Source organism: Cornus florida, unplaced genomic scaffold (genome assembly GCF_030987335.1).
Source record: "Cornus florida cultivar Cherokee Brave unplaced genomic scaffold, ASM3098733v1 CherokeeBrave_3.0.0_Hap2_Chr11, whole genome shotgun sequence".
Lineage (NCBI taxonomy): Eukaryota > Viridiplantae > Streptophyta > Magnoliopsida > Cornales > Cornaceae > Cornus > Cornus florida.
The window spans coordinates 34,487,359-34,499,556 of record NW_026775581.1 but is presented as its reverse complement, the minus strand read 5'-3'; the positions used below and the strand labels follow the sequence as shown (position 1 = coordinate 34,499,556).

General features: G+C 40.1%; 1 protein-coding gene across 1 annotated transcript in view; it reads left to right on the top strand.

The window, feature by feature from the left end:
• LOC132283741 (uncharacterized) overlaps positions 1-12,198 on the top strand; it is a 34,096-nt gene that overhangs the window by 1,580 nt on the left and 20,318 nt on the right. The window contains exons 2-3 of the mRNA XM_059785753.1: positions 6,366-7,619; positions 7,716-7,786. Coding sequence (XP_059641736.1) covers positions 6,627-7,619; positions 7,716-7,786 — 1,064 coding nt within the window. The 5' untranslated portion in view covers positions 6,366-6,626. The remainder of the gene's footprint in view (positions 1-6,365; positions 7,620-7,715; positions 7,787-12,198) is intronic.

Genomic DNA, 12,198 nt, shown 5'->3' with positions numbered 1-12,198 from the left:
TCTCTCTCCTTCCAAATGCACCACCATACACAATGTGGTACAATTCTTCAGAAATCGCGAACATCTCTTCTCACTCGACATCCTCTCCAAACATAAATTAATTCTTTAGTAGATCGTGGCATAACCCAACACATGCCAAACAACCCAACAATAAGATTCCAACAGTCGTTCGCCACAGCGCAATGCAAAAGGAGGTGATCAACGGACTCCTCATCATCCTTGTATAGACAACACCGAAACACTGATTAACAATACAATTGCCCCTTTTTCTCAAGTTATCAATTGTTAGAATCTTTCCCCACATAGCGGTCCAGACGAAGAAAGCCATCCTAGTTGGAGCCATAGACCGCCAAATAGTTTTCCACGGGAAGTCTCGATTCACAAAATTAGACAAACATAAGAATAAGGATCTAACTTCGAAACGACCGTGGGAAGAAGGAACCCAAATCAAAACGTCATTATCTCTGCCAACGCCCTCCTGCCGATACAGAAGATCCAGAAAAACACATACCCCGTCCATCTCCCAATTCTGAAAAGAGTGCCGAAAATGCACATCCAATGTAATCCCGCTGCTATCAAGCCGATAATAGTTAACTACGTAGGCGTGTTTATCAACAGCAATACTGAATAATCTAGGAAATGTACGAGAAAGTGGCTGATCCCCACACCAAAGATCTTCCCAAAACCGAATGCGACGACCATCACGGAGTTTGAATCTGATATGAGCAGAAAAAACATCACATCCCTTTCGAATAGCCTTCCACATCCTTACTCCTCCCACTAGGGTAACCGGACGTGTAGACCAACCTCCAGCCTCTTCCCCAAACCGACAAGAGACTAACCTGCGCCATGGACGATGTCTTTCCCTCCCATATCTCCATAACTATTTACCCAGGAGAGCTTGATTAAAAGGAACTAAACGTCTTATACTAAGTCCACCCAATTTCACAGGCTTACAAACTTCCTCCCATCTGACAAGGTGGTACTTGAACTCATCGCCCTTTCCTCCCGATAGGAAATCCCTTAGAATTTTTTCAATCCTATTTGCAACGGAGCAAGGGATTTGGAACATAGAAAGAAAATAAGTGGGAAGGCTCGATAATGTACTCTTGATAAGAGTAACTTTACCCCCCTTTGACAAGTATTGCTTCTTCATCCTACTAATCTCTTCGCATATCTGTCAATCACGGAATCCCAACTCCCCACTAACCTTGAAGAGACCCCTAGGGGCAAGCCCAAATAAGGAATAGGGAATGAGCTCACTCGGCATCCAAGGACTGCAACTAAAGAGGAAATATCCTGAACATTCCCTACTGGGATAAGCACACTCTTAGCCACATTGACCTTTAGCCTGGAAACTGCCAATGCACACCTCAAGTATCGAAGTTGAAACACATCAGCATCACAGAAAACCAGGGTATCATCTGCAAAGAGTAAATGAGAAATCTCCATCTGATGGACTGAATCTCTACCCACCCTGAATCCCTTTATAAAACCAAGGTCCTCTGCCCTGCGCATAAGTTTGCTTAACCCCTCCATAACAACAAGAAAAAGGAAAGATGACAAAGGATCTCCTTGTCTTATACCCCGAGAGCAACCAAAGAAACCAGCGGGAGAACCATTCACAAGAACTGAAAACTTAACAGACGAAAGACAGGTCTCAATCCACTTCCTCCATTTACTTCTAAACCCCCTTCTTTGTAACAAATAGAGTAGGAAATTCCAATTCATATGATCATATGCTTTCTCAATATCAAGTTTTCATAAAACTCGAGGAATACCACTCCGCAATCTGGAATCCACACATTCGCCACCAATAAGTACTGAATCAAGAATTTGCCGTCCGCCAACAAAAGCATTTTGGGAGTCCGAAATAATCCCATCCATTACTTCCCTCATCCTTAAAGCAAGCACCTTGGCAATAAGTTTGTAAATACAGCCCACCAAACTGATTGGACGAAAATCCTTTATATCTGAAGCGCCTCCCTTCTTTGGGATAAGGGCAATGATGAAGCATTAAGCGACTTCTCAAAAATGCCATAAGAATGAGACTCCTGAAAAGTACCTATTACCTCATTTCTTACAACCGCCCAACTTTCCATCAAAAATCGCATGGTAAAGCCATCAAGCCCCGGAGCTTTGTCCCCATTACAACTTGATAAAGCCTTAAGAACTTCTTCTTCAGTGAAAGGATTTTCAATCCTATCTCTATCTAGCTAAGAAATAGCCTCAAAATGGAGACCATCAAGTTTGGGCCTCCAAACTAAAGGCTCGGTATAAAGCTTCTGATAAAAGGAAGCAATACCGTATGCACCTTTTCCTCTCTCCACAGCTCCTCGCCATCCACCCGAATTCTTCCTATATGATTACTTCTCTTATGAGCGTTAGCTAACCGGTGGAAGAATTTTGTGTTCCGATCTCCTTCCTTTAGCCAAAGAGCCCGACATTTTTATCGCTACGAGATCTCCTCCATACTAGCAATCTCAGCAAGAACCCCCTGACAAGAGGCTCTCCTGGAACGTAGAAATTCCACATCCCCTCCCGCCTCCTCAAGACGATTAATCTCATAAAAATCAGCAAGTACTCTATTCTTCCTCAATTCCAAATTCCCGTAGACATCCTTGTTCCACTGCTTAAGAACAAATTTGAGAGCCCTTAACTTCTTTGTAATTGTGAAACTGGGCGATCCTGAAACAATAACTCCCTCCCACCAAGATTTGACTTTCCCTTAGAAATCTTTGAGAACACAAACCCCCACAATCCAAGACCAAAGGAACATAATCAGAGGTGACCCTTGCTAACATCGCCTGAACAACATCCGGGAATTTCTCTTCCCAATCCCCGGAAATTAAAAATCTGTCTAGTCTTGAAAGAGTGATTGGATCCCTACCATTTGACCAAGTATAGGCTGCACCTTCCATTGGTAAATCAACAAGAAGATGTTGATCAATAAAATCAGAAAATTGATCCATTTCCAAGGATCGTCTTCCCCCTGTAGACCTCTCTGACGGGGACCTAACAGAATTGAAATCCCCTCCCAAGCACCAAGGGAGAGACCACAATCCTTAGACATGGCAAAGCTCCTCCCAAAAGATAGGTCGCTCATCATCAACAACCGGTCCATAGACTCCAGTAAAAACCCATTTGAAGTTGTCCTCTTCCATCTTAAGCACACAAGATACAGAAAATCTCCCCATCTAGACGTCCGTTCGAGTTAACCATCTACTATCCCACATGACTAATATCCCACCCGAAGAACCTATAGCATTCAAGGTCTCTCATTCCACAAACCTTCCTCCCCACAAACTCTTAACCACCCTGTCAGAAATGGATGCCAACTTGGTTTCTTGTAAACAAACAAGCTGGGCACCCCACTTCCTTAAAGCTACCTTCACCACCCTTCTCTTGTTCGGATCATTAAGACCATGAACATTCCATGTAATGATTCGTAGCTTCATTGTAAACCAGATAAGATGATCTCCTCTCCACCCTTCCTGAGACTCTTGCTCCCGGTTCTTCCCCTTTCCTTCGCCACTCCTCCTTTCCCTTCGTAGTTGACTTCAGAAATGAGATTCTTTATCTCCTGTACTCCTTTCCAAGATGACAAAGGCTTCATGTTCATAACTTCATTGATCACTGCAACCTCTCTCCCTTCCACAATTGCTTGAAGGATAGATAATGTCTGATCGTCATTACCTTCTGAAGAGACTCCCAAAAGCTCACTAGTGACTCCAATATTGTCAACTACCCAATCTTTCCCCTTGTCAACAACCTGTTCGTCTGGTCGCACCATAGCCAGTGGTACCTCCTATAGGATTTCAGAACCATTCTCCACCAAGGGTGTAAGCTCATTGGAGCAAATCATCAAACACCTCCTCTTCCAGCTCCCTGTCATTCTCATAAAAAGAATAAGATTCTATAACAAAATCGCCCATCCCAGCGAGTCTACCAGAATCAGTCTCGTCAGCCCCTATATTAGGCAGGCAGTTAAGACCTTTAAGTGCTACACTTAATCAAAGCTCTTTAAGCAAAGCTGCGGCCTCTTCATTGGGCAACTGAAAATGCAGGTCTCTGCCCACACAGACTGTAACCCCTTCAGATAATTTCTTGACTGCACGATCTGTAATTTTCATCTGCCTAGAAACGCCAGACTCATTCTCTTTCTTTCCTTCCGTAATCAGCCCATGCAAAGAATCAGTTCCATTATTCGTGACAGTCAACTCGCACCTCTTCTCCAATTTCGGCTCAACACCAGCACTCCTCAACACACAAGAAGGGGTAGAAGAAGAGGATGGAGCATTAAAATTCTGAGGATGTGAAACTGATGGCATACCTGGAATATTAGTAGAAATCCACTTCTGCTTCTCTTTTCGAGACCATCTAACTCCGTGATGATTTCTGTTAAAGTCCCGAGACGAAGACCTGACAATTCTTCCTTTTGGTTGTAAAGTATCAGAGAGAGATGAAGATGAGATACCTGCACAACATTGAGAATGACGAGAACCCTTCTCAATAGGACCTCCACTAGTCGTAGCGGCACGGTGAATTTTAGAAGATTGCAGAGGTATCATCAAAACGACGCCTCTGTAAGTGGCTAACTCCTTTAGAAATAGGTAGGCTTGGCTTGGAATTGATAAAAGAAACTAACATTTTATTATTGGGCCCCCTCAAAACCTTTCTCTTCAGGTTACTCACATTTGGTCCGTAACATGAATTGGCAATGGGCTGTGGGCTGGGCTTGTTCTTAAAAGAAAGAGGCCCTCGATGAACAGCCCTCTGCATCTCCTGTGGGCCGTGATGAGCAAGCGGCCCATTTGACGAAATAGGCCCGTAACTCGCTTCAGATCCGCGCTTAGGCCCATCAGAATCCGCAGAAAGCCACGATCTCTGCCACGTGGTTGGTATCCGTTAGCGCGGATATTACGAGGGAACGTAAGGCGGTGACTAAGGGCTTGATCGATGGCCCCTCTACGTGCTTCTGGCGCGTGAATAGGCAGTCACCTCTTTCCTTCGACGTCGTGGTAGATCTGTACATTCCGGTGACTACCTTCAGTTGCAGCAGCCGAAATATGTGAACTCTCCCCAACGTCATAGTAAGATTTCGGAAGAATACGAGGTGTTATTTCCTCTATCAAGTTGACCCTGTAAGCCACTCGTTGGTCCTCAACAGAAACGTACTCCGGCATCACTTTTCCGACGGAAACATAGAGGAGAATTCGCTGTCCACACGCCGAGACGTCCACCTCAACACCTTGATATCCACCACATAAGTTCCCAATTGCTTCAAATAACTTGTTACACCAGAGATGGAGGGGCAAACCAAACAAAATCACCCTTTGTATTACTCGTTCTTTTACAGCAGACCAGCCGGCGGCAAAGTACCAAATGTTGATGGATAATAAGGCGTCGCCCCATCTCTTACTCCCTCCATCCAACACCCTTAAGGCCTCAGTCTTCGATGGAAACCTGAACAGGAGCAAATCATCAGGTAAAGGAGAGACTTTCACCCCACATGAAACCTTCCAAGTTTTCAACGCCCACGCCTCAATCCCTTCAAGACACCCCACGTCTCTGTCAAAGCGACCTACCAGACATGATCGCAGTATAGATTCACGCTCCTGGATGCCTTGATGATCAACCCTATAAACCAAATCATTGCCTATAGAGCAGCTTTTGATTTCCCTGTGAAAATTGAGACGTGGTAGGGTCTCAACACTAAGATAGGATCGATGCATATCACGATTCCTTGCCAAAAAATGAAAATCCAGTGACAGACATAAAGTCAAACATAGTCAAACGTTTTGAAAAAACAAGGCAACCAACTTACATATTCAGGAGGAAAAAATAATTAACCGACTTACATGACACATAAGATTGTGAGAATTATTATTATAAATGAATTTTTTTTAGTTTTTCTCAATGAATCATGTTATTGATTTCTCATTTTTCTTTTTTATTTCCTGGGTAAAGGAGCTATTCATTAGACACAACTCACAAGTAAAAGAAAATTTTTAAGACCTTCTGTGGGAATGATGGGACAGTTGTACAAAATTTTGTCATCCAAAAGAAAATCAAGCTGGCTTAATCTATTCATATGTTCATACTCTTTTTATGGGTTCTTATGTTGAGAATGTTGTATGGCTTTCTTTTGGATGGAAAAATATTCTTCCTCTTGATTTTTTTTGGGACTGTTTTCATTTTAGGGATCTTTACATATTATTCTACGAGTTTGGTTTTGTTTCAGAATTATTTTAAAATTGGTCACATTTTTTTTTATGGGTTTATAAATTTTTGTGCTTTCTTCTCCAGTCAGGAATGAACTCGTTGCTGCCTTGCTCAAATTAATGCAGATATTTTTTCTTCAGGTGTTTGCAGATAAGCTTTTGGTGCATGGACGATTAAGAGAATATTTTAAGCTGATTGATTCCGTTTCTTCTTCTAGTAAATTGCTATATACATGCCACAGTTGTCATGGTGATATTGGAAGTGTGATGGAGGTTATCTCTGCTCATTTTTCCCTATCATTTTCTGATGAGCAAGCATTTGGACATTTTCTCGGCAGATAATTTTTGCTGCATGGAAAGGATTATAGATCTTCTGAACTCAGCCTAACTGCAGCCATATCAATGCTTCTCAATCCTATCATGCTTTCTGCACCAAAATTTTTCCAGGCACATCTGATTTCATTGGTTTCGGAAGCAACTGGTATTTGCATGGGTTTGGAAAATATTAGACCAGACCTTAGACTTATGGATTGCTACCTATCAGCATTTGAAAGGTCTGTCATCTTGTACAGGAAGCACATGTCTAGTTTGCAAATGGATAGCCATCCTACAGGTGCTGGAGGTTGTTTTGTGAATTCAAGTATAATTGGGGAAGACATTCAGCCATCTTTTGAGTCTTATATTCAGGAAGTCACTAGAAATAAAGTTAATCATATAATCACCAAGTTAGACACCTCTTGGCATTCACACATATACAACGTGTTTTCGAGAACAAAATCTGATCTGGTAACTTCCTCTATTGCATACATGAAGGATAGCCAATTTGTTCTTGACTTGTCATACAGAGATGATATTTTATCGATCTTAGCCTCCATAACATTAGAATCTCCTTCTGGTGGCACTAATGATACTGCATTAACTACCAATGGGGATACTAGTCCACAAGATATATGTTTTCTTGCTTCTATATTGAAGTTAATGAGCAGTTCCCTGTTACAAGCCATTTGGTGCCTAAGGCATAGTGGCGGGCTGGGTTGTCCGAGAAACTTAAAGAACTTCTCTTCATGTAAGGAATATGATTCTATAGTGGGTATTATCAGTTGTTTTCAACAATTTAACATATGTTTACCAATCCAAAAGTCATTATATGACATTATGGAAAGTCACCCGATACAGCACAAGGAGTCCATAATGATGCTTCTGCATTTTCTAGGCCTGCTATCATTAAGTTTTCATTATGGGCTTGATTTATTGGTGAAGGGCTGCATATTGGCATTAATGACATTGATGAATCTATTTATTTTTGAAGAGGGTAATATAGAGACATTGAAATCATTGATTGCTTCAAGATCAAAATCCTTTTCAATTGTGTTACATACTGATAATGTCCCGGAGGTGTGTTTTCAACCCCTTTGTAACTTATCTAAATACGTTCCTTTTTTTATTTTCATTTTATTTATGTTGTTAAAGTATTGACTTATTATTATGCAGGCTGTGTTGGACCAAAGATCTAGCCGATTAGTTGCATCAAAATCCCAGAAAGTCCAGATGTTTTACTTGAGGTACATGATAGTATTGTGTATATCATATAAGCTAATATATCATATAAGATAATATTAGCCAGAAAAAATAAAAGTTATTCATGTAGGCTGTAACTCTTCAATTTATGTCATATTGTAATCTGTTTGTATGAATCTTAGGAGTAAATTGTTGGTTGTCAACATTCTGCTGAAACTTTTACCTTGGATTTCCTTATACGTTTTTCAGTTTAGACATATTAATTATGACATAAAGTCGATGTAAAAGAACTTAAACTTGATTGGCAATCATAGTCTTGTGGCAGCTTGTGCTCTGTATAGTATATGGCTAATTGGATGTTCATTTTTGTTCTGTTTTCTACTACAATTTTAAGAGTGATACATAAGAAATAAAGAAGAAATATGGAGAGAATTGTGTAAAGGCTTGAATGATATATATCACTCATTCACATCTCTAGTATTTATAGAAAAAAAGAGCACATGATCATATTACAAGAGAGGAAATTAAATCAAATCTAAATAAAATAACAACATATTCTATGGCATATTCTATGCCATTATTCGTGGCTATCAAATCGCTACTAATATGGTAAATCATTCCATAACACTCCCCTTCAAGTTGGTGCAATCTTGCTGACGCTTTTTGTAAGAATGCAAGCTGAGGAGTGCAAAATCAACAATGTCTCCACAGACCATAAACAACTAACCATGTCTCCTCAGATCGTAAACAACCAACTATGTCTCCTTAGATCGTAAATAACCAACCATGTCTCCTCAGACCGTAAACAACCAACCATGTCTCCTGAGACCATTTCCCTTCATGCACATGTTTAAAATATGTAGATAGAAGAATCAACAATGTCTTTTTAGACCATTCTCCTTCATACATATGTTTAAACAACGTAGATGAAAGAATCAACAATGTCTCCTCAGACCATAAAAAACAAAAAAAAAAAAAAAAAAAACAAAAAAAAAACAACCATGTCTCCTCAAACCATTTTTGAATGGGTGGTGTCAAACTTAGCAATGCCCTCATTGAGGTAAGACCACCTGCCTACTCGACACCTCCTGATGGGCGATGTCTCCTTATACTGTTGTCAGGGGCTTATTTGTTACTCCCTTTGTTACTCGACACCACCTGATGGGGATCGTAATATAAATTTTTTTCATAGACTTGCCAATGCTCACAGAAGATGTAATCACATCGGGTGTATCCGGGTCAATGGTTCTGAATTGTGGAGGGAGGACGAGGAGCGCGGGGGAATTGTTTCTTTTTATCAGCAGCTCTACACTGAGACTTTGGATTGGAGACCTACTCTTGATGGTCTTCCTTTTAATTCTATTTCTGCGTTGGATAGTGATAGGATTGAGATTCCATTCATAGAAGAGGAAGTACTTAAGGCACTTTCTAGTTGTAACGGGGACAAAGCTCCAGGCCAGATGGGTTTACTATGCGGTTTCTTAAGGAGAGTTGGGAGGTGGTGCGAGTTGAGGTGATGGGCACCTTTCAGGATTTTTATTCTCATGGCACATTTGAGAAAACTCTGAACGCATCTTTTATTGCTCTTATTCCCAAAAAGGGCGGTGCCTCTGATATTAAGGACTTTCAGCCAATTAGCTTAATTGGATGTTTGTATATGCTTATTGCCAAGGTTCTTGTCTCCGGGATGAGTAATGTTTTGGATGGTCTCATTTCAGAATCACAGAATGATTTTGTTGGTGGGAGGCAGATTTTGGATTATGTTCTTATTGCAGGGGAATGTGTTGACTCTAGATTAAAAAGTGGGTTTCCTGCGGTTTTGTGTAAGCTTGATATTGAGAAAGCTTATGATCATTTTAATTGGAAGTTTGTTCTGTATCTGCTTCGGAGGATGGGGTTTGGTGACAGGTGGATAAAATGGATTGAAACTTGTATCTCGTCAGTTATGTTTTCTGTGCTCGTGAATGGTTCACCTGCGGGTTTTTTTGCTAGCTCGCGTGGTCTGCGACAAGGAGACCCATTATCGTCTTTTCTTTTCCTTATTGTCATGGAAGGTCTAAGCAGATTAATGAGAAAAGCGGAAGATTTGGGTTACATCAGGGGGTTCAGAGTTGGCAGAGATGTTGAACATCAGATGCAGATCTCCCATTTGTTGTTCGCGGATGATACTTTGGTATTTTGTGATGCTGAAGTTTCTCAACTCAGATATCTGAGGTGCATTCTTGCTTGCTTCCAAGCAGTTTCTGGGCTAAAGATTAATGTCGGAAAGAGTGTGTTTGTCCCAGTGGGGGATGTTCCAGATATTTCCTCCTTAGCTGCTGTCCTAGGGTGTGGAGTTGGTGCTTTTCCTCTTCCTTACTTAGGATTGCTTTTGGGAGTTTCTTCTACACGAGTTGGGAATTGGGATCCAGTGATTAATAGATATGAGAAAAGATTAGCAGGATGGAAAAAGCAGTATCTATTTAAGGGGGGGGGAAGTCACACTCATTAAGAGTACTCTCTTATCCCTTCCTACCTATTTTTTATCTTTGTTTCAAATTCTATGCTCTGTTGCTGAAAGGATTGAAAAAATTCAGAGGGATTTTCTTTGGGGTGGAAGGGGAGAGGAGTTGAAGTATCATCTTGTTAATTGGGATCAAGTTTGCCAACCGTTGAGGTTAGGCATTCGAAAAATCGTTCCTTTTAATCGTGCTCTCTTGGGAAAGTGGTTATGGAGATTTGGAAGGGAACGCCATCGTCAGTGGAGAAGAGTTGTCTCGTGTCGTTTTGGTGAGGAGAGTGGGGGTTGGTCATCTCTTCCAGTCACTATTACGGGAGGTGTTGGTGTGTGGAAATTCATTCGGAAGGGCTGGGATGTTTTCTCCACACACATTAGATTCAAAGTTTGTGATGGCAGACATGTTCGTTTTTGGGAGGACCTTTGGTGCGGAGATCAGTTGCTATCTCACTCATTTTCTAGACTTTACAGTATTGCAGCCAAGAAGCATGTCTACGTGATTGATTGTTATCAACTTGATAACAATGGAGTTACGAGGGAAGTGCGGTTTAGGCGGCCCTTTCAGGATTGGGAAATGGAGGAAGCTTTTGTTTTTTTTGGATACGTTGTATAGGCAAAAGGATATTGGCAGAGGGTGTGATGATATTTTGTGGGTTCCTTTAGCTCATGATAGGTTTGGTGTCCGATCCATGTTCTTGTGTTTGTCCAATTTCATTTTTCATGCGTTCCCTTGGAAGTCTGTTTGGTGTTCTAAAGCTCCTCTTCGAATCGCATTCTTCGTTTGGACTGCCACATTGGGAAAGATTTTGACATTGGACAATTTGAGAAAGAGAAGCAACATCATTGTTAATTGGTGCTGTTTATGTAAAGCTGATAGTGAATCCGTGGATCACATTCTTTTGCATTGTCCTGTGGTGTATGATTGTTGGAGTTTTATTTTTTGCATGTTTGGCCTTTTTTGGGTAATGCCTAAACACTCCTCACAATTGATTAACGCTTGGAGAAGGTGTCCTGTTAAAGAACAAGCTCGTGATTATTGGAGGATTGTTCCACATTGTGTCTGGTGGTGTTTGTGGCGTGAGAGAAATAACAGATCCTTTGAAGGAAAAGAATCGTCTTTAGCTAATTTAAAAATTCATATTTTTCGTTCTTTGTTCTGTTTTGTAAGAGGAAATGCATGTTCCTCGATTGATGCTTTCTTTAATCTCTTGGATTCTATTGGTCCTTAGATCTTTGTTCTCCCTGTATTAGGGACGCATTCCCCTTTTGAACGTTTTTCTAATATATTTTTACTTATCACAAAAAAAAAAAACTTAGAAGGGCAAATTAGTAACTTTCTAAAGAGACAAGGCATGTCTCACATGTCCCCTTAAAAATTTTTACTCCCCAAAAGCGACATCTAAATTGGGATAGAGGGAGTATTACTTATATAATGTTGGGGCTTATGTGTAATTTTTGAAACTTGTTATTATCTATTTACTCTATAAAAGTGTATTCTGTTTGTATTTTTTATATTACACTTTTTTGTTATAATAATATATACTTTTCAAATAATTACTAACACCTCTTCTAAAAGTCACCTTTTATTATTTATATACAATTAAATCATTTAATTTATTTTAATAAATAAATGTGACTTTCAAATAACTACTAACACCTCTTCTAAAAGTCACATTTTAACTGCACTAACGCCTCTTCTAAAAGTCACCTTTTAACTGCAAACACCTATTTGTTCAATTTTATTTGTATTTTTTATAAACACTTTTTTGTAATTATAATATATACTTTTCAAATAACTACTAACACCTCTTCTAAAGGTCACCTTTTATCATTTATATACAATTAAATCATTTAATTTATTTTAATAAATAAATGTGACTTTTCAAATAACTACTAACACCTCTTCTAAAATTCACCTTTTAACTACACTAACACCTCTTCTAAAAGTCACCTTTTAAC